Consider the following 23,504-nt stretch of genomic DNA (forward strand, 5'->3'; position numbering starts at 1 on the left):
GCTTCCTTTGCTTTATGCTGGTACTCCATGTGGGGGAGAGGATTGTACGTTGTGGTTAACTCAATACATCTCTCTTTCTGTATATAATCCTTGACTTAATAGAAGTCTACTCTGGGAACTGAAAGGTTTTCTTAGAAGCATCGCCACGGCATTATTACGTCTGCATACTTAGAAAAGTTAAAAAAGCTACTCTGTAGGGAAAAATATTGAGCTACAGATAAGATGCTCCCAATAATCGTCGTATTTTACTATTGGCCGACAGATCACTACTGAGGTATAGGAGGACCCGGACGTCACCACGAAGGTGTTTTCAGGGGACAAACAACCAAATGGTGCTGCGAGTTGCACAGAGAATCATCCAACACAGCATTTACGCCCCGGGAAAAGAAGTCCAGAGGATAATAATCTAATAATATGCGAAAAGCGGGAGAGGTTGAAGAGGACATTGAAAGCCTTCGAACAAAAGAACAAAAGGGGGGGGGGGGGGGGGGGGTGGGTGATGTCACGACGAAGATGTTGGAGGGGGCCAGCCTAATGGTTCTGCGAATCTTGCAGATAATCCTCTAACACAGTAAAGTGGCGTCGTGTGAACTCCTCCTAACCTTGAGGAGGGTTCGTTTAACATGGTGCTGATCCAGGAGCCATGGCTCTTATCGAGAGGAAAGGTTTCTGTGCTAAGCGCGCGCGAATTTGGCGTTTACTACGCGCAATCGGAAGGAATGTGCGAGCTGTCGTAGTGGTAAGGAAACGGCTATACTGATATATGTTGCCTAAATACACTACTGAGGACCTCGCAGTGGTGGCCATCGAGCATAAGAATAACAAGTAAGGAAGGCTAAGTTCGGGTGTAACCGAACATTACATACTCAGTTGAGAGCTGTGGAAACAAAGTAAGGGAATCACCATGTTGTAAAAGGAACCTAGGGTAACCCTGGAATGTGTTTGTATAACATGTGTATCAAATGGAAGGTATTAAAGAGTATTTTAAGAGGAAGTGGGCCATAGATCTATAGATGGACGCCATTTAGGGATATCGCCATAAAGGTGGACCAGGCCTGACTCGAGAATTTGTTTGTACGATATGGGTATCAAATGAAATGTGTTAATGATAATTTTAAAAGGGAGTGGGCCTAAGTTCTATAGGTGGACGTCTTTTCGAGATATCGCCATAAAGGTGGACCAGGGGTGACTCTAGAATTTATTTTGTACGATATGGGTATCAAATAAAAGGTATTAACTAAGTTCTATAGATGGACGCCTTTTCGAGATATCGCCATAAAGATGGGCCAGGGGTGACTCTAGAATTTTTTTGTACGATATGAGTATCAAATGAAAGGTGTTAATGAGTATTTTAAGAGGGCGTGGGCCTTATTTCTATATGTGGACGCCTTTTCGAGATATCGCCATAAACGTGGACCAGGGGTGACTCTAGAATTTGTTTGTACTATATGGGTATCAAATGAAAGGTGTTAATGAGTATTTTAAAAGGGAGTGGGCCTTAGTTCTATAGGTGGACGCCTTTTCGGAATATCGTTATAAAAGTGGACCTGGGTTGACTCTAGAATGCGTTTGAACAATATGGGTACAAAAACTTCAACCGATTTTGCCCTTTTTCACAGAAAACAGTTATCGTCCTAGAAGCTAAGCCTCTACCAAATTTCACAAGGATTGGTTAATTTTTGTTCGACTTATGGCATTACAAGCATCCTAGACAAATTAAATGAAAAAGGGCGGAGCCACGCCCATTTTGAAATTTTCTTTTATTTTTTGTATTTTGTTGTACCATATCATTACTAGAGTTGAATGTTGGCATAATTTACTTATATGCTGTAAAGATATTAACTATTCTTTTAAAATTTGAATTTAAAAAAAAAAATTTTTAAAAAGTGGGCGTGGTCGTTCTCCAATTTTGCTAATTTTTATTAAGCAGACATAAAGTAATAAGAGTAACGTTCCTGCCAAATTTCATCGTGATATCTTCAACGACTGCCAAATTACAGCTTGCAAAACTTCTAAATTACCTTCATTTAAAAGTGGGCGGTGCCACGCCCATTGTCCAAAATTTTACTAGTTTTCTATTCTGCGTCATAAGCTCAACTCACCTACCAAGTTTCATCGCTTAGTGCGTATTTGGTAATGAATTATCGCACTTTTTCGATTTTTCGAAATTTTCGATATCGAAAAAGTGGGCGTGGTTATTGTCCGATATCTTTCATTTCAAATAGCTATCTGAGATGAGTGCCCAGAGACCTGCGTACCAAATTTCATCAAGATACCTCAAAATTTACTCAAGTTATCGTATTAACGGACAGACGGACGGACGGGCGGACGGACGGACGGACATGGCTCAATCGAATTTTTTTTCGATACTGATGATTTTGATATATGGAAGTATATATCTATCTCGATTCCCTTATACCTGTACAACCAACCGTTATGCAATCAAAGTTAATATACTCTGTGAGCTCTGCTCAACTGAGTATAAAAAAGAAGTTATCCTAGCATCCTGTTATATGGCCCATACTGCGAAGGCAGCACCGGGGGAGTGCAAGAGGCGAGTGCAAAAGGAAGGACGCAAAGGGCGGTTGGTCATAGGTCCGAATGCTAATGTGACCACAATGCGTAGAGAGGAGGAGATACGAATGATAAAAGTCGCTCTCTATTATATTACATATTGCAAACGCAATTTGCACATAGCCAACAGGATTTGGTCCAACAGCGAGAAATGAACGCGTTATATCAAGGTATGATTGGATAGCCTTCGCTAGACCATCCTTCTCCCCCTAAAGAGGGAAGACGAGGTTCCTCCACCTCTGGAAACCCTAGGTCAACGAACTGGGCCAAATTCCAGAAATATGTAGAAACAAAACTGGGCAAATCCAAAGAGGTTTCCAATGTGGAGGAACTGGAGGAGTCTAATGAGTTCCTATCAAAGACGCTTATGAGTACGTATAATAGAGCTTGTCTTCTTAGAAAATTCAAGGGAAAAGCAAAGCCCACATGGTGGAGCAAGGAGTTGAGTCTTCTTAGAAAACAGGTAAAAGAAATGTTTAAGCTGGCAAAGGTCGCGCAAAGCGAAGCGTGTCGGGACGAGTATAGGGATCTGTTGAGGATCTACAAAGGCGAAGAGAGTCTCTTGGAAAAATTTCTGTGCGGACCTCGAGTGCTCCAGGGAAACAGCGCGGCTGGGGAAAGTTCTAACAGGGGGAAACATAGTCGAAGGACTAGTAAAGAAATAGATAGAAATAGTGAGGTGTCCCTTGAGGCGCTTTTCAGCAGGGTTAAGCTCTAGTCAACTTTAACTGGTTTAGAAAATATTTGCTACTGCCGGACATTTGCTGAAGACGAAAGCCTTACCTACCCGATACTCCTGAGTATGCAGTTGGTTGGGTTAATGGTCAAAGCTTGAAAATGTTCAGATTTTTTCGTATTCCATTAGCAAACAGTCTTCGTTAGTAGGACCTAACCGACACAAAAACATATTAAGTACTCACGTGACTTTAATACTTTGTAAGTTGCAAAAAATCCTTTTCCGTTATGTTCTTTACTGCTGTAGAATCGTATATACAAGCGATGACTCGAGCTGGTGATGACCAATTTTTCCGGTTTTCCGCAATGTCGTTCTTTCCAGTTTTTGCTATCAGAATGGCTTGATATCTAAGGAAACAAAATGAAAAATGGAATATTTTAAATATACATATGAGCAAGATTCGATTTCTCTATACCGCCATACAAAAATAGGTTTAAAAGCGCTTCCGAGACACTCAGTTCAGGGTTAAGGGGCTTACATTATACCCGCGATAGGGCATACGTGTCGTAAGAGGCGAATATAATCACTCGCAGTCGATATACTACCGGATCGTACTTGATTCTTCTAAAAAAAAGGACTATATATGTACATCCGTCAACCTTCCTTTGACATTAAAACTACAAAAAAACCGGAAATAAGTTGGCACACTCACCCAATATCTACGCAGCTGAGGGTAAGTCGGGATAACAAAAAGAAATGGACAGTCCTCATCCCAAACGAAATATTTTGATTCATTGAGCTTGAAATTTATTTGGTATATAAGCTCTCTCCGGCTAATTAAGGTCGCTAGGACGTGCATGGAAACTTCTGTCACCTCCAATGCTAGAAATTGTTGTTCATTATAAAATCACTTGCATTCGAATATGAATTGAAGTAGGAGAGGAAGATCTTTCTTTTCCTCCGTTACACTGTCGGGAAACCGTGCTCACAGCAATCTGAATGTCTGCTGTTCTGAACTTTGGCTGAGAGAGTGCTGAACCGAATGTTCTTCTTATCTTCACAGCCTCTGAAGAAAAATCGGAGCAAGGGCATACATACAGACACCTCTAACTTTTCCATCCAAACATGGTCATAAAGACCCCGAGACCACTGAATTTTGGTTGGTCTCCAGCAAGTTCGTTTCCCTAATAGTGTAAACATAGATTTTCCTCAGGAGCAGTCCAACTCGTTTATATTCATTTCGAAACCTTGTTTGGTTCTGTATTACTGTGACTTTGGATTTAGTAGAGAAGACCCTGAAATGTCCAGACGTCAGCGAGGCTGGAGGTCTCCTCACATTATCCGATTTTACTAAAATAGTAATCGTATGCTTTTTAGCCAGCCCGGCTGTCACCAAAATTCGTCACATTAGTATCTTAGTTTATACTCTCCTCTAGCAGCCTAGCTGATCTCTCTGTGGCGCAGACCTCCAGCTGGACTGAACATTAAGAGTCAGGTAGCCGGTTAGGCTGGCCGAGTCCTATAAACTGACCGAACGACTGACCACCACTATCCAATCCTTTCTAGAATACCTGCATCGAAGGATACCTCACATTCTGTACCTAGAAGTCAACAACTGCCGTAATATAGTTCGTCGAAGACCGCCCTGCCTTGTCATCTTATATCTTTCCGTACCCGATGCTCACATGTGGGATCCTCGGAATAGCTGAGCCTCTTCTGCGGAAAAATTCTGCACGAAACGTCGAATAATAGACGACATTAATGCTTCATAAAGCGCGAGCTTTTATATTCCCAGACAATTTTAGCCTTTGCACCTTCTTTTTTTTCCAACGCCTTTCACCAGACTGGAGCGTCATACGTTAACTTCAGCCAGTACGATGCCAGAGCTTTCATTGATCTCTCCTTAGCATTGGCTTTTTAGTAGAGGTTTATCGTTGTGCCTTTCAATCTCGGCAAGTTGAAGGAGAGGATTTTGGTTTTTCTAGTAAACAGGACAAGCTCCGTTTTCGTGGAATTATTCTCCAGCCAAAGGTTAATGTTCTTTGGTCTGCAGAAGGTCTTCACCAGCTTAGTACAGCTAGAATGTCCTAAAGGCATTAAAATTAGGTTTGATAAAATTTGTAAATTGTTCGAAGGACATAGGGCATCTAAATCCTTTTTTTCTTCTTGTAGTAATAATGGTAATCTCCAGTAAATTTGTGTTACTGTGTAGTGCATTTGTGTTACTTCGCTTTGGCGTATCACAAAACAGCTGAATACAAAAAAAGTGTGGTGCTAGAGCCTTGTGTATTCCAAGAGTCAGTCTTGGCTTCGAATCACACCTATTGCTAAAGGTTATTTTGCTCTGTCCGAAAATTTGCAGTATTCCATTAACCTCCACATAACCTTTCCGGCCAGCTTCCAGCTGGAACCACTCGTACATATTTTAAGCCTTCTGAATGTGCTTCTCCACATGAAGCTGATGGTGGCATCGTCATCATCATTAATTTGGGCTTAACTGGGAGGTCAAGCCTTCCTCCTGCTGCTTTTCCCAACTCAGTGGAAGTCCCCCTTCCTCTGCTTCACAACTGCGATGTCGACTGACATACTTTCTTCGTCTGAGCGTCTTCGTCCATTCGCAGAACATGTCCTAGCCAGCGAAGCTTTTGGGCCTTTATTCGCTACACTATCTTGCTATCTGCGTGAAGCTCATATTTATACCTCCTTCAGTACTCGTAATCGTATAGGACCATATATCTTTCGAAGAACTTTTTTCTCGAACACTCATCTTCTCTCGTCGCGACACCGTCCATGATTCCGAGCCATATATCAATACAGGTGTGATAAACGTCGATAGAGGGCTTTACTATTCAAATGTCTACTCAGTCCAAGGTTAGGTTAGGTTATGTGGTAGCTACCTTAATAAGGGGAGCTCACTTGGACAACATGAAGGTCCGTTGTGATACTACTCAGTCCAAAGTAGCACTTGTTTTCAAGAGTTATCCTCCGTCTGATTTCTAAGCTGAAATTGATTTGGCGAAATTTTGTTTTTGTTGTTATAGCGATAAAACACTCTCCGAAGGTTTTGGAGAGTGTTATCCACGTTGATGATACTTTGCCGGATATAAATCCGCTACGTTTCGGTAACCAGTCCCATTAAAGTGTAAGCGCGACCGTCTCAGGAGCGGTTTAATATGACCGCATTTAACCATCTACCCCACCCCGTCCACCCCCTAGTTCGATGAGGAACTTGGTGTCGCTAGAGCCTGTTAAAGAAACCGGTTGCGCCACGGGTAGGTGAAGTTGACAATTGAGTTGGAGTTGCTATAAATTGCGTTGGCAACCACTTCGAAAGTTTGCGCTACAAAACCCCTTGAATCTTGCACTTTCACCCGTCAACAGTGGCGGGCAGAAAGTATTTTTACTCTTTATCTAATCGAGAGAAGGCAGAATTCCCGTCAGTAATTTTACGCTCTTATAATAGATTGTGCCATTGCGCTTTAGTTCTGCTACTACAATAATATTCTACCTACTATCCACCCGCATCAATTTTAATCCACTATTTATTACTTTCTAATATCTTTTCTATACTCACCACTATTGCATCATTGGTGCAATTCACGGTTTCTTCAATATCCATATTCTCAATTGTCACCTCAATACCCTGACCCGGTATCGTTTTTATTTCCCACAGGCATTCCACATCATTAGGATAAGGTAGCGGATAGTTCGGAGATTGGAATTCGCCTGTCTCACGATGAAACACTTGCACACACCCCACCATTATATATTCCAAACGGAAATTCACCACACTACTATTTTGTAAAATTGTTAGCATATTTCCTGCTGTGGTGTAATTCTCATTCGTTGATAGTGTATGGACATAGGTTTCATTCCTTCCATGTTCTTCAAATACCAAAGGCTGCCCACCATAACCAAATTCATAATGTGAAAATTGCAGTACTATGTGATTGCCCTTTGGAGCCTTTATAGTCCATGAACAATTGATGGGATCATTGTAATAAGGATTACCAAAGTTGGGACTTTCAATTATGCCGCTAATATCACTGATGGTACGCGAACAGTTCGTATAATAGGATAACAGGAAACCACGTTCATTTTGACTACCATCAGTACGAAAACGTATCAGAGCTTCATTGCTAGTTGTATAAAGTTGTATCGGTGCATGGGCCTCCAATTCGCACAGCTTGGCTAGTACAGGGTCTGAAGCACTACGTCCGTTGAAAATTTCCAAATAATCATAATGACATTCAAATAATGTTTCAATTTCGAGATCGTCAATGCTAAAATGTATCGAGGAACCACGCGGCACTTGTATATGCCAATCACATTCAGCATTGCTTGGATAGGCATTTGGATAGCGTGGTGATGCGACAACCCCTCTATCCGCTCTCAAATTACCGCCGCAACCATTCGAGAAAACAAACCAACGTATTTGAAATCCACGCGCGTTAATAAAATCGTCACTGTGAAAATGTATGCGCATTTGATTTGTGAAAGATGGTATTTCACGTGGTATTAGAGTGCCACAATATTGATCGATTAATGGCGATTGCACAGAGCCACCATTGCGTATTTCTAACCAATCGTTTTCACAATTACTGCTCGCTTGCAACTCAAACATCGGAATATCCAATTTTAGTTGTGTACCTTCAGGAGAACTGATGACCCAGATGCAGTCAATGCCATTTGTATAATTGGCTGGATAGTCTGGTGAGAAAATTCGTCCGGTAGAGGAGAAGATTTCCCCGCCACATGACTTCGTAAGATCAACGAATTCGTATGTGGCTTCAAAACCTTCAGCTGTACTAGAACTATCTGATACAAATTTGATTGTTAGGAGGCGTGAGTGGGTTGTAAAAGATGGCGGCGTATTACAGTATCTGAAATGAAAAAAAAAATTTTATTATTAAATTATCCATAAGACCAAAAGACCCGACGCTGCCGTGCACAAGCAATTAAACCATTATTTCCCTACTAGATAATGACGTTAGGTTAGGTTAGGATTAGGGGGCGTCCACACTTGCACTATTTGTAGTCCTGAGCAACTACTGAGGAAGTGATGGATCGACTCCTCCTCCTCCTCATTCTAGCAACTTCAGCAGTGGCTGTTTACGCCATAATCTAAGCATCGCTGCAATATCACAGCGACTTTTAATGACGCCTGTTGGTACTGTCACTGCTTTTTATACTCAGCGTACTTTGCACACAGAGTATATTAACTTTGATTGGATAACGGTTGGTTGTACAGGTATAAAGGAATCGAGATAGATATAGACTTCCATATATCAAAATCATCGGTATCGAAAAAAAATTTGATTGATTCGATTATTTTAGATTTTTTTTTTTTTTTTATTACTTTTGATTATTTTTCCGCTTTGTTGAAAAAAAATTCTTGTTTGTTGCATACACGGAATAATTTCTACATGCAAGTACATTTTAGGATGCAATATTAAATCATAACCGCTTATCGAGGCAAATATATACATGCAATATATAGGGCAAATGGTATATGAGCGTTGATATAAACATATTCTCCGATAAGTATATACACGTGCATAATTGGCTACACTCATTATATAAAATAATAACGATCCTCTATGGCTCATCCTTAAGGCAAGCCAATTTTGTTTTGTTTACAAGAATTACGAGAATTTTTCTTTCAACGAAGCACAAAAAAAATTAAAAATAATCAAAAAATCAAAAAAATAAATAAAAAAAAATCAAAAATAATCAAAAGCAATCAGAAACGCCTTTTTGATTACTTTAGATTTTTTTTGATTTTTTTTTTTTTTTATTTTTTTCAATAATCGGAAAAAATCATGATATTTTTTGATTTTTTTAATGGTAATCAATTAGTAATTGCTTTTTACGGGAAATAATTGAAATAATCATTGGCCATTAAAATAGGCATCTAATTAATTGATTGCTAATGCTAATTCAAATTTAACAAGTCTGGTTTTATTGTAAGAGGAAATGGGGAGACATTTTTTTTAACGAGCGCTGCCACGTGTTATGTAGAAAGGTAATTTATCTGAAATGAAATGTGCAATTGAAGCTCACGCTGAGTATATAATGTTCGGTTACACTCGAACTTAGACACCTTTAATTGTTTTATTTAATTTTAGGAGGAACCTTGTCAATTTCTTAGCTAAACATGATAATAAGTATCTGGAGGCCGCTCAATGATCCCGGTTTGCCCACAGCGTAGTGTGTTCATCGATTTTGCCCCAGTAGATCACCGAGTGGAGGTTGTACGAAGCTTACGAAGCGGCCATATTTGTAGCAAATTCATTCCCTTCAATGTTGCTGCACCCTGGAAACTAGCAGAGTGAGGCAGACATTGAGATGGCGTATAGATGTGTTAGACCATACCTCTGTACTATATCCGATTTCATTAAGTTGGGACCTAAAACAGCTTGTCTGCCAATAACGATCCTTGCATTGGTCTCTTCGACTGTCTAAAGCATCTAGACCTCCGTCTGGAAAACCCTGCAAGATTCGGTAGGACTGACAGACCCAAGGCATCAGATGCTTCGACTGTGCATGTCTTCGGCTTATTTCCACATATTAGATTCCCTCAATCCTAGAGCCACTTTCGCAACCAAACTATGCCCCAACATACATATATAGAGGCAGCGAATATTGTGTGAGAACGTTATCGTTATGAGAAGTAGTGAGGTTGGTTGATAGGACTTAAGTACGAAAATTCTGCCAGAAAATGCATTACGGAGGGTTTCAAAACTGAAGGATATTTGTGTAGTAACAATAGGTGCGTTCTAGCACTATTTAACCAATTTTTGCGTGTCCTCGGTAAATTTGAAGATACAGTAGATCGATATTTTGGATTTTTCATCGAGAGAGTCGAATACGTCGTCATTTAGATATTTACGCCTGGTCCTCGCAAAAGCTGGATATTTGACCATGAAATGGCTGGAGTATTCTACTAAGTATGCGTTCAAATAGCTGGCACATCTGTGTTATCCAGCATATTCAGGCGCACTGCAAGGATTCTTCTTGAGCAATACCCTGATATTACTCCAATTCGAAACGGTAGATGAACTTAAGTAAATACCAGTAGATCCGCCGAACGTTTGGAGTCAAAAACTGGCCTTAAAGACCTTTACACCAAGTAAGAGGTGCTGTTTGCTTAGCACTTACTTAGCTGACTCGTGGGCCATCTGTCCAAAAGGAGCAGCAATACTCCATTCTCAGGTGCTTGCACCGGCAAAGAGATCAGAATGACATCTGCCAGGGATGTCCTTTAGACCTGCCACCCAGAGTTCGATGCCACGGCGAATGGGGTCAAGCAATAACTGACAGCCCTCGTGCTTTAATAGCCGCATGAGAGTAAATTAAAAATTATCTAACGGTTAAAGCAACGGATAGCATCCTATTCATCACATTATTAGTAGTGGCGACTCCGCCTGGCACCGAGCTCCTGGCAGAATATTACCTTCGATAAGAAGTTGACCAGACTTCAAAGCCGGTCAGAGTACTAAAGTCACACAATGTTTACCATTCTCTTGTCCGTGGAAGAAGTCTATCGTATTAGAAGTGTATAATTCTCTTCACGTGACCAACGCGTTCAAGACAGCGTACTGTCAAGTATAGTCACAAGGGGGTCCCTATAAGCAGCATCAGCGGAATAAACTTCCTGTATACCAAATTTCAAGCAAATCGGATGGTTAGTTTCGGAGTCAATTAAAGACAACAACGAGACACGACAATTATATACAATATATATTGGCATAGGACACATTTCCTCACTTAGTCCATACAAAACCATTTCACGTCTGATAGTCTATCCTATTCATACCTCACTAAGTGTTAACAGAAGCGTCAACCAAAAATTTTCACTTTTTCCGCACATTGATTTGAACTTATATGTAGAGTTATCTCAAGTTCGAACTCACTTTCCCAAAGCTCGATCCTTATCATTACGTGCTATGTTGTCATATATCTCCACATAATCGTACATGCAGTCCGACGTCTTTTCCAAAGCAAACGACAACCAATTAATAAGTATCCCTTTGCCTTGCGGGGCCATTATAACCCAATAACATTCCATATTATTCAGATAATTATCATCCTCGCCTGTGGGTATACGTATTTTATAACCCGGTTTTGTAAAAACTCCACCACAATCGGTTTTATCCGTTGGTATTGCACGATATTCCAATTTGAATCCTCTACCAGAGCTGGTAATGGCCGTGTGGAATGTCAAAAATATCATATTCGTTTTGGAGACAAATTCTACTGGCGGTGTGTTATTGCCACAGAAAGGACCCATAATATTTTGATTCAGACCGTCATTAATCTGCATGGAAAGATTAGCGAGAAAAAAGAATTAAAGTGATGTTAGAATTTTAAAAGATTATTAGGAAGCTCCACTTTATAAAGACGTGAGATAACTTTTACTTTGTGCGAGACGGTATAACCGTAATACTTTGCTCTTTTACTTACCCTTAGCGAACTAAATGCACAATCATTGGCGTCCACACTACTATCTTGAAGATCGAAATCGATAAATTTAACCGATATAACGGTATTCGGTTCAGTTGATATTTTATAATTACATAAACGTTCAATATTAGTCAATTCCGGATAGGCTGGTGAGAGCACCTCATCGCTCTCGCTCTCATAAGTATATGAGCAATCTAAAACAAAAAACAAGAAAAGACCAATTTCAAAAACAAATATTACTAGGAATAGAAGTGAAACTTCTTTTTACAACTGTGCAAATTTTTATATTTTTAAAATATTTGGTCAGCGTTTGTGATTTTAGGTTCTTGCCCATGATTCAATTACTAGAGGTTTGTTCTCCAATGATGACAGATCTTTGACACTCCCAAATTGAAAAAGCTGGACGCATTGCTTTTACGAAGTAAGGAGAACGGAATAATTCAATACCCTTCAATGAAAATTGTAGTAGAAAAATATTTTTGGTAGTATATTTGTAGTAATAATAAATTTGTAAATGCCAAAAGTTTTTCGGGATATAATTCATTTTCTACTAAATATTTGTGAATTGATAAAGTTATGTTGGTTTGGCCATTCTTTCAGAAATTGTTTGAAGAATGCCGTACGTTAGAATTTTATTCAGAAATTGTTTCAAAAACTCCCTATATGAGCATAAGTGCAATGCATTTTGTCATAAGAGGGAGTTAATGAAAAGCGTTCTTCAATCTAACTCTAATATAGGGCGGTTTTGTGACAAATCCTGAATGGGGAAATTTTTGAAAAATATTTTGAGATAGCACGATTTTGAACATGATCGCGGGTTGCGTTGGCGGCCTTCAGCCGAGCTTATAAAAAATTACTCTTGCCGGTCCACCAATGAGGTGGGATCAAAATGAAATCCCTTTGTACACAAAATCTTTTTCAGTGCAGAAAAACATTACAATAACCACATGAAAATGACAACTTTAACTGCAAATATCTCCGGACAGAGATACAATTTTTCTTTTCCGCCTTCGGATTATTGTTGTCGAGGTCACCTCTCTCGATATTTTTGGACGCGTATTAGCAGTAGACTGCTGTTCTGGACTTTTACCTGAATAAATTAACATGGTCAATGAGATGAGTACATGTCGTTATGGCATCTCCATTATTTACTAATGACATTTTTACGTGGATCGATTAAATACTCGAGGTTTTGACGTTGAACGATGAATTTTGAATTGGTTTAGGTTTCGTATATTCATAGGTTTACGAAAGTGCACGATTTCTTGGTGTCCTCACTTTTCATAAAATTACCTATGTTCAATGTTCAGCCATACTTATAGATCAGGGCATAGTTAATAAATTCACTATAAAATTTAAAAAAAATGTTCTAAAGAATAATGAAGTTCAGTACTTATCGGATATTTGTAAACTGATTGCTTCCTATTTCTACTACTAATATTTTTCGAAAATTCGCAAAGACACAACACAGTTAACGGATGTCAATTCGATTTGAGAGCAAAATGGCTGCAATTGTCAAAAAATGTGTCTGTCGAGCAAACCTCTTGTGAATGAATCATGCTTCTTGCCTACCCAACGTACAAAAACGGAGTTTCAATGTGTTGTCTTTAACATGATCGGCGTACGCACTTATTGAAGTTAAAAGCGTGTTGCTCAACCCCTTGATGAGGAAAAAAACGCTAGAAAAGCTGTTGATGTCCTCGTGAGTGCAAAAGTTGAAGCGTTCGCCCTACAGGAAATGCGAAAGGATTGGATCTTGCGTTGTCAACTCTCTGTGGGATAATAAAATTGATATTGATTTGTAGTTTGAAAAGTACCGCGCTGCCAAGAGGGTAGGGAAGGTATGATAAATTTTGGAAAATTAAACATGAGAAACTACATCTGATCATATTAGTTATCAGGTTCCACCAAAAATATATCCATCAAGTTTTTTGGCTCAATCCTGCTACCTTTAAGTTGGACTTCTTTTTTATCAATCGAGAGCAATAGTATCACTAAGAGGCAGCTTAAATAGCCAAATGATTCAAGGGGTTGTGTAGCGCAACCCTTTCATGTGGTTGCAAGGGCAATTAATAGCTTCTACAACCACCTATCCGTGGCGAATTCTGTTTCTTTAGCAGACGAGGTTCTGTCGACCCGAAGTTGCTCTTGGCAGTAGGGTGTGCCGGGCGGAATAGCTTAGAGGGTTCAATGTGCTCATATTAAATCGATCCCGAGATGGATCTGGATTTACCGAACAGAATAGATGGAACCTGTTACTTCTTGTCACAGAATCTTGTAAGTGTTGTGAGTCATGCATATACTCAGACAGACAAGCAGCGGTCATAGCGTTGGATTTATCACTCTACGACACACCTTTGAGTACCTGGCCACAGTAATATTGACATCAATGTAAATGCTGAAGAACTGACGAAGAACAGACATCGCCCAATTGCATCAATAACAAGTAGGAAAGGCTAAGTTCGGGTGTAACCGAACATTACATACAAAGCTTTAAGCTTTGGAGACAAATGTTTGAGTTGAATGTTGACATAATTTACTTATATACTGTAAAGATATTCAATTTTTTGTTAAAATTTGACTTTTAAAAATTTTTTTATTTATTTATTTAGAACACATATAGTAATAGGAGCAACATTCCTGCCAACTTTCTTCATGATATCTACAACGACTGCCAAATTACAGCTTGCAAAACTTTTAAATTACATTCTTTTAAAAGTGGGCGGTACCACGCCCATTGTCCAAAATTTTACTGATTTTCTATTCTGCGTCATAAGGTCAACACACCTACCAAGTTCCATCCCTTTATCCGTCTTTGGTAATGAATTCTCGCACTTTTTCGGTTTTTCGAAATTTTCGATATCGCAAAAATGGGCGTGGTTATAGTCCGATTTCGTTCATTTTAAATAGCGATCTAAGATGAGTGTCCAGGAACTTACATACCAAATTTCATTAAGATACATCAAAATTTACACAAGTTATCGTGTTTACGGACAGACGGACGGACGGACATGGCTAAATGAATTTCTTTCGTCCAGATCATTTTGATATATAGAAGTCTATATCTATCTCGATTAAATAATGCCGTTACGGGGTACCGTTATGCGAACAAAATTAATATACTCTGTGAGCTGTGAGTATAAAAACGGACTTATATTTAGGGTACGGGAAACCCCCCGATGAAGGTGGTACTATACCGACACAAATAAGATCGACAAACAAAAGTGAGCAGATTAGTTTTCTTAGTATGGGTAGAAGAGAAATATTTAAAATCAGAGCCACCAACGCTATCCGCTGGACTTACTTGCAGAAAGAATGTGAGCTCCCCTCAATGGCTGGTGTGGGAGCTGCTGCCTAGAGGGATACAACGAAACCCATTCTAGCTCTATCAAATATCAAATATCGAGCTTCAGGGAGTTTGGTCCGATCTGATCTAACTAAATAGCACAGAGTGCAACAGTTTAATAAATATTTGGTTTCACCAGAAATTTTCATTAAAGTGGCGTCTTGTGCGCTACTTGGTTCCGGTGTCTCCGCCCAGGGAGCACAGCAACCAACCAACCTGACTGTTTCTTGATGTACAAACGCTAAACGCAATCTGTAGCGTCGGACATCTCTTCAACGTCCTAGCTATAAGCACAATCCGATGTCACAACATCGATACGGACCACACATCTTTAAGCGTAAGGGTGCACCCTACATCGAAAGCAAAGTTTGCTGTCGCCAAGCCACTCACACAACATACAGCGGACGAAGTACTGCTCGATGCACGCTCTGCGATAAATATTTGAAGGTACGCGTTAACCAAGCAGGGGGGAAATATATTGCATATGGTGCTGCTTCAGCAAGGAAAAAGGGCGACGGGTAGTGCCACGTTTGAAGTAACTCATGGCCAGTGGTAATCCTTTGCCCTGCGAAAATAATGTGTGCTGTCGCATTGGTCTGAGTAACAAATTAAAAAATCATCTCCCCAATTTTCTGCTACGACCGTTATAATGTACGTCTCGAAACAGCAAACAGTGACAACAATGATGCGGAACTGGTCGATTTCGAGAGAAAACGTTCTTCAAAATTAAGCGACTCCGCTAGCAGCCTTACTATGCAAATGAATCAATTTGATCCGCCAGCGACAGTAAATGTATGTAAAGCTCGAAGCGGGGGAAGGTGGAAGACATCATGCCGAAAATGACTAAGTTCCCATTGATATTTTCATTGACAGAAGCTCTGGCTCGTCGCTTCTTCTTAAGAAAAGACATTTAATTATATAACCCCAAATGAATTTCGCGCTATGCAATCAAATAACCTACAGCATAAACAATACCCAAACCAACAGCCTACAGCTAGAGCTCTGTAGTCGGCAGTGGTGTGGTAAAGGGTGATCTATGAAGGATTCACTTCGCACTCAACCGCTTAGAATTATTTCAGAATCAAAATAATATATGTCCCGGAGCTGAAAACCAGACGAGCTGACAGGACGAGCTTGGATGTTCTGCTATTCATTAGCAGTCTTTTATGGCCAAGAGGGCCTCGGATAAGCTACCAATCTCTAAGCTGACAGCACCTCTAATCAGTTGGTAAAATATTTGTGCCTAAATCTTAGCGCTAGGCATTCACTCCAGCTTCGTGCGTTCATTAGAGTTTATTTAACGCTTTAACAAGGTACTGTTCTATACCTATATCGACTTATGGAAGGAAGGCAACAAACAAAGCCAATTTAGTCGCTTAGGCCAAGGAAAATGCAGTGAACGAAGTAGGAAGTCTGTCAAATCACCGCTTTCAAAACTGTCACAGGATATCCCCTAAGCCGCCAGTTAACACAGAATCTCTTTTAAAATGCCCAATTAAATAAACTAATCTAGCATAACGCTACCTTTGGTTCAATCAATACCCCGAAAGGTACTTGGAAGTTGATGCCACCGTTAGGTAACATAGTGTGGCGAATGTTAGCATGACTATGCTGTTAGTAAATAAATCCACAACAACAATAAAGCAAGCAGCCACACTTGTGTACATGAACACATCAAAGTAATCCATTTACACTCGTACATAGAAGGCGACGAAGAATATCTCACATACACATATGTAGAAGCTAAGAGCAGAAGTTGTTACTTACACATATACACGCATATAGCTAAATAACCAAGTATGCGATGCAACTGTTCCATGTTCGCGAAAAGTGTAGACCTTTGGAGAAATATGCGAACGATGCAACAGAGAGTATAAAAGCAGCGCTAGCTGAGGAATAACTAAGCAGTTTGATTTAAATACGCTTTTGTGAAGTACGTGATGGTGTCAAAGTAGTTTGTCCATATTAAGAAACTAAGCTTAAGGTTAGTACATAATAAGCCTGGCGTTTAAATAAAATTAAAAAGTGCTTGGAGCGATTCACCTCCGAAGAGATTTAGGCCGAGCTTCTCTTCCAATTTACCTCGTTTTCCATTTTAATTTTTCCTGTAAATTGACGGGACGGGACCTAAATATTTGATGCCGGCAGATGAGTTGTCACTGCGAAGCTTTTCAAGACAGAAATACAAGCGGATTGTGTGCCAAATCACTGCAGAGGGACGACCCCGCTTAGAAAAATTTTGTTCTAATTTAAAAAACTGTTTTCTAAATTTTGATGTTTCTTTGTTTGTTTTTCGAGCGGCAGGCTAATGAAATCACTTATCCTAGCTTCCGTAGAAAATCCAGAAAGACTATGAACGGCTTTCGAGCAAGAACATACAATTTAGGCGCATTCGAAGATATCATTACTAAGATATAAGTTAAACATCAAACCCAGACTAGCTGTACATCTCCCAGCTGACGCGTAGGAAATGCCTTCAACAGTGCGAGATGGACAAATGCATACAGATTACCTTAGACCGCTTCCGAATGCAATCCTACATAAAACGCTTACTTGCCAGTTTTCTCAGATATCGCATCTCATACCAAATATTGACTCTGATCTTTGGAACGCCAGCTATGATGAAATTTTCAATCATGCAATATTCGATGATGTATTCTTAGCAGATAGACAAATTTACCGCAGTCATACCAGGCTGAAACACACAAGTAGAACGCACTGAATACTCTCCAGACTATACCCGACTCCAGCTGGCAAAAGAAAAATCAGAGCTGATACTCCCAACAACAAAGCACATATCGCTAGAAGTTGCTTCACTTCTTTGGAAATATAGACTCAAAGGAATATTAAAGTGTAAGATTAGACTAACGCCTACAGATCACCAAAAAAACGCCTAATTACCTATGAGCACTTTAGCACTGGAAAGACGAATGATATCGAAGGCATATGAGTGGGTAGCTGATGTCTTAAGGCCGCATAAACGTCGATAGCCAACAAACCAGGTAGGAAGCGCTTAGACTGTTGCAAGACCGCTCTTGAGCCAGATGGACAACCGATAAGCAAATACTTAACTTAAGTAAGTTACGCAGGTAGCAATGGGCATATTCTAGTAGGAGAATAACAATTTATTGCAATATAAAATATGACAAAATTCACTATGTTCCGACGGTCTTATCTTGTGAGGGTGAGAGAATTTCCATGGAACGACGTTGCATGATGGAACGCCATGATTTCCAAATGTTCGAGAAAAGAGTTAACACAATTAGTGAGGAAATATAATCACACTCAATAGAAAAAAAGCGGGACCTGAACACAGGGACAAGAGAAGGCGCTTAAGAAATGAGAAATATGAAACAACCCCCCCCCCCCCCTGAATTAATGCGAACGCGGTCCGTCTCCCGTAAGTAATCGTAGTAGTTATGTGACTATGAGAGTAAAGAGCGCGTAAGCAATTCAAGAAGTTTCACTTAAAAAAAATGTATATACTTAATGTACTCATTTAACCTACCTGCTACATATTTAAATTCGAATCTTCCACCTTTTGCAAAATATTTTATACGCAGCGCATTGTAAAGGGACTGGAAAACGACTGGCGGTATAGCGCCAAAACCACCACAATATTTACCCTGAAGTATTAGCTCGTGTGAACTTGGGTGTATATCGAAGAACTGCAATTGAACAAGTTACGTAATATGCAAGGGTTTATAACAAACAATTACTAACCTCCAAACATTCTCCCTCACCCAATTCAAATTTATTGAATTCAATTCTTATTGACTCACTCATTGGCATTTTGATGTCGTATTCACAAGATATTAAGTCTCCTAGGAGATTCGGAGATGTAATAACATCTTGCTTAGCAGTGTAAGTTCCGCCACATCCCGGTATACGTTCCTCGGTTGAATAGTAGATTTGAAAGCCCGCATCAGTTTCCATATTATCGGAGTGGAAGTGTATGAGCGCTTCATTGGTCGGCAGCATCAGAGGGGACGGTGCTGATGAGTTGCAATATTTTGCTATTGTTGAAACAGATATTTCATCTATTATCTAAAGATGGTGGATATATAGAGTAATTAACAAAAAAAAATTAAGTCGATTAATATAAACGTATATAACGAAAATAACAATGATATTTCACAGAGGATATGTGGTAGATAGATATTGTAACGAATTTAGAGAAACTCTGTTTATTTTACACCTTCTGCAAACGTTCGAATCGCTAAACTGTTGAATAAATAACTCCAATATTCAATATTGCAAAATGGTCTTTATTAGACTACTTTGAGAGTACTTCCCAATAACTCTTACTTCACAACTAATTGCGTGTTTAAATCAAATTGCTTCCTGACTACTCAGCGTTCGCTGCTTTTATACTCTCTGTTGCCTCGTCCACCAATTCCCCCTAAGGTCTAGTAACTTCGCTAACTTCATGCTTGGTTACCAGCCATATATGTACATGTGTATTTGTAGTTTATAGTCTCTCGCATAGCCATATGCGTGTGCATATGTGGGTACTACTTCGGCTGATGGTGAGTATCTCTCTACTTCCTTGTATGTACATGTGTAAATGATGATTGATTTGTTTACGTACATACAAGTGGCTGCTTAGTATCGGATTATGGATGCTGGTATCACTTAGCGATGTAATATGCTAGAACACATTGAAACAATCTACTAAATGATAATGCTACAACAGCAACCGAAGAATCGAAGGATCTTCACAGCTGATTTCAGATATGGGCTCGGCATGACACCTACATGAAAGCAAAATAACACAAACCAGAACAGTACGAAACAAACCACCAAGCAAGACCGACCACCACTCGTTTGTTCGCAGAAGTATGTAATATCTAATGAATCAGTACGCAGAAACGAGCTACGACCAAGCTCGCTCGTCAGATACTGATCTCCTTTTTAATCTTGTGGAATGTATATATGACATACTCATTACGAATGACACATGCACACGAATGAATGTCACAGACTTATATGATGGAAGATGTAGCTCTAGAATTGTTCTCCGTCATATTCATAATTAGCTGGGAATTTCAAAATCCCAGTATCTAAAGTTACTCAATCCCTGATTAAATATAGCTATCAAAAACTTGCTGCCAAACCAAGATGGGAGCAGGTTGAGAAGGACCCTACTATCGGAGACCATGGCTCTCGCCTTTCTTCACAACGAACGCGATGCTGACAGTAAAAGCACCTCACAAGAAGCTAAGACCTTCTTCGGGTGAAGTCATGCAGGAGGGAATGAGACAGTCGAAAATCCATGCAATGCTTGTGCTACTTGACAAATATACGACACTGCTATGAAAGCCATCAGTATGGTTATAAATCAGCTTACTCAGGTGCTAAAGGAAGTGATGAGAGTTTAGAGGTTTGCTTCCGGTGACTCGATTCCGAACTATACAGAAGTTTTTCTGTTCGACGCTTTGTTCATTCGGTGAAGAAATCAGTGTGAAATTTACCAAAGATCTCGGTGCACTGGAATATGGAACCGAAATGCAGTGCCTAGGATATTTCTCTGACACTAAGCCTCACTGGAAGCAACAAGGGCCACAAAGTCTGCAATGACGCCCCAACGTTTAGCTGGCAAATCGTGGGGCAGCAGCCCATATGTCCTGTAATGTATGTATACCGCAACAGTAAAACACATTACAACGTATGACTCGGAGTCCTGGGCAACCAGGAACGAGAAAATTGCTAAAAAGTCTGGCATGCGTATGCATGACCAGGGCCATGTATACAGAAGTTCCCAGTTTCTCAAAAGTTTACGTCCTCTGAGGCCTCAAGAAGGTAGTCTTTGAGAAAAATGCAAAGAAGAGAGCATTCACCGATCACACAAGATCATATCGTATACATAGGGCTCGGAAACATCAGATGAGACTGGAGCCGGAGGGGTCGCACCAAGACACAGATTAACAGTGCAAACTCTATAAATTAGAGTGCTGAGCTGAGCGTTTCTAAAGAAACCATCGCCATGCTAAGCGATAGCCAAGCCACACTCAAGGCAAATGTCGTCGTATGAAATAAAATTAGCATTAATCCTAGTGCTTAGAAAAGCTGAACCCAAGAACTGTTGGCCTGTCAGGTTACAAAAAGAGTTTAGTGTAATAAACAGGCGGAAATACTAACGGGATATGTAGCGGCTCTAAATCAAAAGGGTATGGGCGCTTCTTTCAGCTGGTTCACAGGAAATACGCAATACAATACGCCAGGCTTAAGACAACCTAAGTTACTATTGAGGAGATATTTGTAGTATATATTCACGCCCTGCATTAAGTTGTCTTAATGCTCTGTAATCGTTCTGCGAAGACGGCCGCTTAACTGTGTCAAAGATAGCTCCGAAAGAAGTATCAGGCAACCTAATCTTTCTTATGTCTGTAGTATCCCAGAAGCAACCCTATCAGATATTACTCTAGTCGACTTGGTAATGCACCATGCACAATGATTGTACAAGCTGCCCACTTCCTTTCGAAAAGGATTGCAATGTCACTAGAGAAGGCTACCTGCCGCTGGATTCTAGGACCTGGAGGAGTTTGTTTATGCTCACAAACCACATGGATGGCAGCATCTTGATGGGTATACTATCTGAGTCTTCTTTGGGCTCTAGATACTACACATTCCTGATTAACAGCTCCGCCACTCAGCTGTCATTTCAACTGCTAACGCTATCAGGTTTCTATCGATAAGGGACTGGATACTATTCAAAGGACTTTCAATTGCAAGAAAGATAATATATCATCTACTTAGTTCAACAATGCAGTGGAGAACGGTTCCGACAATCGATCGTTAGACTCTGCGCGTTTGTATAAATAAATAAATGCCTCTCTCTCGAAATTAATACTCACCTCCAGATAATCAAAATTACAGCTATCATGTTTCTCGATTTGCAAAGTGAAGAAGGTCAATTTGATACGTTTATTATTTGGCGCTCTCAAGTGCCAACGACAGTCACGATTCCTCGGATAGTTACCAGGTGAGCCAGGCGATGTGATTGTACCATGTGATTCCACTTCAATTATACCACCACATTGCGGTGGCACCGAATTCCATACCAAATCGAAACCCTCCTTTGACGTCGAATTATCCGATCTAAACCACAAATACAAATAGCTACTACTCGATATAATATTGCCACCTCTCGGCTTGTGAGCACCACAAAAACGTCCAATAATTTGTGCAGCTGCACTACGGCCATCGTTAATCTGCAACCAATCAAAGCGACACTCAGTCGCATCTTCCAATTCGAAAGCATTAAAAGTAACATTCAACACCAACGATTCATTCGTACTTATAACCCAAGCACATTGAGACATATGATCGTAAAGCGAATCGCCCTCTGGATATTTTAAACGTCCTGTCTCACCTCGTAGTATGCCACCACAGCGACTAAAACGATGATCGCATAAACGACCATTATAACCGGGTGTACATTGGCAAACGAACTGTATACCACCAGTCGGGCGACAACGTCCATTATTTTGACAAGGATTTGGTGCGCAAGGATTCGCAGTAGGTGTAACACACGTAGGACCGTGAAAGCCCATCGGGCAGAGGCACATGAAATCGGCGCCTGAATCGATGCATGTGCCACCGTTCTGTAAAAAGAGGGGAACAGAAAAGCATGAGCTAAGAGTTCGTAGATATTGAAAAATAAGAAGCGCCAATAACTTACTTGACATGGCAGCGATGCACAATTTTGTTGTGTTCCCTGCACACAACCGTTCAAACCAACACCACTACCTACCATACCCGCTGGACATGAGCATACCAAGGTATTTGAAACTTCAGTACATTTAGCCATTGGATGGCAATAGTTGTTGAACGCACAGCTAGTCGCTGTAGCACCATTGCTATCAGCGGTACCACTACGTCTTTCACAAGTGCGTCCGTCGCCGACCCAGCCAAGTGGACAATCACCGCAATGATACGAACCCTGTAAGGAGAAAGGTTAAAATACCAACAAATGAAATTGTGAAGAAACCGAATTTCGAAAACATTTCGTAGTCTTACTGAGCAAAAACAAAAATATTTAGGTCCGAAAGGACTTTTGTTTTTACTTGGAGATTAATGAAATCAGGATAAGTCAGGATAAGGATAAGTTCACGCATTCAATCCCGAAGTTTCGCAGTTACGGAACGCCTCTTCCTCACAGCCTTGAATAATTCTAGGAACGAAACATATCGTACGTTTGTACAAATCCCCTCTACCAAGGCGAAGTTATCGCTTAAGTCAATGACATAGCGGAAAAAGGGATTCAATGGGTTGATAAGCGCAATACAAATCTTTATAGCTCTACCTCACCTACGCGAGGGGAATCCTGTTACAAATATGAGTGTATCATACACATATTTAGCGGACGAGGCTTTGGCGACCCCGAGGTCCTCATGAAACTGGGGGATGGGGAGGGTGGGATGGCCTACAACACATAGC

The 23,504-nt window shown here is 40.2% G+C and overlaps 1 protein-coding gene across 1 annotated transcript in view; it reads right to left on the reverse strand.

The window, feature by feature from the left end:
• The window catches only part of Cubn (Cubilin), a 67,721-nt gene that overhangs the window by 25,399 nt on the left and 18,818 nt on the right, over positions 1–23,504 (reverse strand). The window contains exons 5-12 of the mRNA XM_067783331.1: positions 22,747–23,007; positions 21,920–22,669; positions 18,786–19,109; positions 18,571–18,730; positions 11,717–11,910; positions 11,167–11,570; positions 6,825–8,133; positions 3,495–3,657 (exon numbers count right to left, since the gene is read on the reverse strand). Coding sequence (XP_067639432.1) covers positions 3,495–3,657; positions 6,825–8,133; positions 11,167–11,570; positions 11,717–11,910; positions 18,571–18,730; positions 18,786–19,109; positions 21,920–22,669; positions 22,747–23,007 — 3,565 coding nt within the window. The remainder of the gene's footprint in view (positions 1–3,494; positions 3,658–6,824; positions 8,134–11,166; positions 11,571–11,716; positions 11,911–18,570; positions 18,731–18,785; positions 19,110–21,919; positions 22,670–22,746; positions 23,008–23,504) is intronic.

Source organism: Eurosta solidaginis, chromosome 4 (genome assembly GCF_040869045.1).
Source record: "Eurosta solidaginis isolate ZX-2024a chromosome 4, ASM4086904v1, whole genome shotgun sequence".
Lineage (NCBI taxonomy): Eukaryota > Metazoa > Arthropoda > Insecta > Diptera > Tephritidae > Eurosta > Eurosta solidaginis.